This window comes from Lygodium microphyllum, chromosome 5 (assembly GCF_053477565.2).
Source record: "Lygodium microphyllum isolate KBCC chromosome 5, Lygodium_microphyllum_v1.1.10, whole genome shotgun sequence".
Taxonomy (NCBI): domain Eukaryota; kingdom Viridiplantae; phylum Streptophyta; class Polypodiopsida; order Schizaeales; family Lygodiaceae; genus Lygodium; species Lygodium microphyllum.
Window position 1 is genome coordinate 2,147,676 of NC_141139.1, and position 3,860 is coordinate 2,151,535.

The 3,860-nt window shown below is 43.8% G+C and overlaps 1 protein-coding gene across 1 annotated transcript; it reads left to right on the top strand.

Moving 5' to 3' along the window:
* Nucleotides 1–324: 324 nt before the first annotated feature.
* LOC148035442 (regulatory protein NPR6-like) lies at nucleotides 325–3,357 on the top strand. The gene is made up of 2 exons (XM_087677400.1): nucleotides 325–1,368; nucleotides 1,981–3,357. The coding sequence occupies exons 1-2, from the start codon at nucleotides 592–594 to the stop codon at nucleotides 3,094–3,096; spliced, it is 1,893 nt and encodes a 630-aa protein (XP_087533526.1). The 5' UTR covers nucleotides 325–591; the 3' UTR covers nucleotides 3,097–3,357.
* The last annotated feature ends 503 nt before the right edge of the window (nucleotides 3,358–3,860 follow it).

The window sequence follows — 3,860 nt, forward strand, 5'->3', positions numbered from 1 at the left end:
CATGGGCATAAGTCCCATCACTTGGGGGGACAAATCTCCATGTGAGATAGTGAGGAGGGTGCATCCCAAGTGATGATCTTTGCAATAATAAACTTGGTTCAAAGTCCAAGGGCAATCATTAGGGTATTAATCATGTTCATACATTCTCTCTCTCCCCTTGAATTTTTATAGTCAAATCCTAATACTACCATTTGGTCAGCAGAAACACACACACACACATTCTCTCTCTCTCTGTCTCTCTCTCTCTCTCTACATATGAAAGTTATTATTATATATATTTGTATATAATGTACTTTACACAATTTTTAAAGAGAGCAGTTGTGAAAGTCATCTTTGCTTCTGATATTAGGGAGGTATATTTGTGAGTAGGTAGTTGGTTGCAGTAGACACACACACACACACACACACCCCCACACCCACACATACTACACAACCACCATAACCCCCAGCCTCTATATGCTTTTGCGCAAGACCATAGCTGCCTTGCATTCGCTGTCATTCGGGCAGCTCTCCTGTTAATGACACAGACCTGTGCAGCAATAGTAGTACTGTGGCTGATCAGAGCTTTGAACCCTCTGAGGGTTCGTTGTGATGGGCTCGGCAGATTTACTTGCCCCCTTTCACATAGACCGGCCAGTTGATGATCAAGATCCTCCTCCTCCTCCTCCTCCTCCTCCTTCCTCTCCCTTGGAAGCACTGTCTGCTGACTACCTCCACCTCTTCAAAGCCGGACAGGCCTTCAGCGATGTCACGTTCCTCGTTGAAGGTCGGCACATCCACGCGCACAAGTGCGTCCTCGCAGCGCGCAGCAATTTCTTCAGGATTATGTTCTCTTGCAACCCCCATAGCAGCAGTGGCTCCTGCAACAACCAGCATTACCATGATCACATCATGGATACACCTCACGCAACAGGTCTATTCAATCATGAACATCATCATCAGCTGGAAGCTGCTACTGAGATCCCACCCTCTAGAGACACCTCTACCTACATTAATAACAGTATGGCAGCTCCATCTGCTATATCCACTAGCCTCCATATGAGCACCCCCCAATTGCAGATTGTCTCTAACAATTCTCACCAGTACATCAGCCCTAACTATGTGATTAATTCTAGCATAGCTATAGGTAGCTCTAATTCTGCTATTCCAGTCGAGATTGTGGGTTATGATGTATTTATTGCCATTTTGCAATTTTTGTACTCTGGTCAGCTGATAATGGAGCCCATGGTTAGTCAGTCAAACAGCTCATTAAGGTGTCAGCAAAGGCCTTGTACACACTCCCACTGCCCACTTGCAGTTCATCTTTGCTTGGAAATGATACAGGCAGCCAAATTCTTTGGGGTGGATCAGTTATCAGAGCTGGTTCAGGTAAAAATCATGATCCAATGCCTAAGCTTTATGAAGACAAACTCAGCTTGTATGCATCTGTGCCTCTGCAGTTCAGTTTTGGCTAGAGTTATATATGTTGCCTTTCTGGATTTAATTGAACTGTTTATCCTTCTGCCAAAACAGCTGCAGTGAAATTTTAGATTGGTTACTGATTTTGATAGTTACATGCATTTGAAGCTCTGAGTTTGTTTTCAAGTACGGAATTATAAGGAGTTAGGTTTTTGGTGCAGTCTCAACTCTCTCAGTTTGTTGGACAGAGTTTAACCCTGAGAAAACGTTAGCCTGTTTAGGTGGGATGAATCAACATGAATTTGATTCCAACTCATTTTAAGGGCAGCTTGTATAGACACTTGATGCTGCAAATCATAATATCATTATCGTTAATGCTCGATTCGAAATAACTCCGACAGGAGCAATAAACACACTTCTGTGATGGGGCTAAAAATTGCTTGCACTTAAGTAATTGCTTTGATGGGCTAGTTTGATGGCTACCTTACTTCTGGGAAGAATAATTTTTTTGAAAGAAAGTAGCAACCCTGCATGGCCTACTCTCCTTACAATAACAAGGTGTTTGTGGCTATATTTTTGCAGAGGAGGCTGACCTCTATCATCGAGAATGTTTCGGTTGAGAGCTTAATGAGGGTGTTATTGGTTGCTAAGAAGCAGAAGTTTCACCATCTGTGGCAGGTTTGCTCAGATTTGGTCATGAACTCTGGGCTTGGATTACAAGTCCTAAGAAAATATCTACCTCCAGAAGTTCTCCATGAGCTGGCTGAGACAAGGTCACTTCAAAGGAGCTATGCAGCTGGCAGTCAGACCAGCAGCTTGAATATAAGCAACAATGTACCAAGCCACAGTACTAATCCTAACCTGGCCACATGCTCGGACGAGCATCGCAATATATTCCGCCTGCAGCAAGCTCTGGACTGTATGGATGTTGAGCTTGTCAGGCTCATGGTCATGGGAGAGGGGCTGAACTTGGATAAGGCCCATGCCTTGCATTATTCTGTCACTAACTGCAGCAGAGAGGTGGTGAAGGCATTGCTGGAGTTAGGGGTGGTTGATGTCAATTATGCAGATGGGATAGGCAGAACAGCCCTGCATTTGGCAGCTGAGATGGGGAATGCTGACATGATAGCTGTGTTGCTGGACCATCATGCAGACCCCAACGCACAAACTGAGGAAGGCTTCGGTGCACTGGATATTGTGAGGGGCTTAATCAAGGGGTCAGCTAATCATGATCACAGCACTAATCCTCAAGCTAATTATGGGCCAGCAGGAATATCAGATCATCAAAGCTCTGCTGCAACAGAAGCTGCACCCCAAGCAGTCCTATGCAAAGCTGATCAAAAGAGGATACATCTTTGCATCGAGCTGCTGCAATCTGCTGCTGCAGTAGTTGGAAGGGAGGAGGCTGATCAGTCCTCCTCTTGCATCACAACCCAGGGGCATGTTAGTGCTAATCGGGTGCAGATTAGGGCTAATCATGCTGTTAATCCAGCATTGAGCTGCAATCTGTCTCCCAATGCAGTGAGTGCTGATCAGGGCAGTTTCTCTCCGGACCAGCAAATGAATTATGGGTATCTGTTTAGTACTGCATATCCAGAAGCACAATATGTGCCAGGGCATCAGTGGCCAGCTAAATTATTGACTGATCAGAACATTGCAGGCAAGGATCAGAGGCAATCAACATCATCGTCTACGTAATGTAAACACAGGCTGAGAGAGATTAATCAGCACTGACTGATACCCAATCCTGAGGCTGATTGTGTTAGCTTAATAATCTCCTTACTGTGATTCACAAAATTTGAAATTGCAGATTAAGATTAAGAATATACTCATCAGATTACAGAAAGACAGCCAAAGGCAGGATGCAACTAATCACTCTTACTCTTGAGCAAGTAGGTATTTTGTTTCACTACGACTAATAACACACAAATCTTATGGCTGATTATAAAGTGAGCTTAATCTCCCAACAGTGATGTTTAAGTATTTGCAGTTGAAGTCAGAGGGAGGAAGAGAGAATTGATTAGTGTGTACGACTGAGCATGTAAGACTAAGTGATAATGGCACAACCTAATTTGGATTTGAGATTGACATCATGAGGGGGGGGAGGCAGAGTCTAGAGATCATTAAGATAAACCTATTAATATGAGCCTGATTACTGACTGAGAGAGAGAGAGGGGGGGGAGGCAGGGTCTAAGAGATCATTGGGGAGGCAAGAGTCTAAGAGATCATTAAGATAAACCTATTAATACGAGCCTGATTACTGACTGAGAGAAAGAGAGAGGGGGGGGAGGCAGAGTCTAAGAGATCATTAAGATAAACCTATTAATATGAGCCTGATTTTTCTGAGAGAGAGAGAGAGAGAGGGGCAGAGTCTAGAGATCATTAAGGTAAACCTATTAATATGAACCTTAATAGAGGATTAAGGTTACCCACTTTTTATTTACCAATCCACCCTGGATATA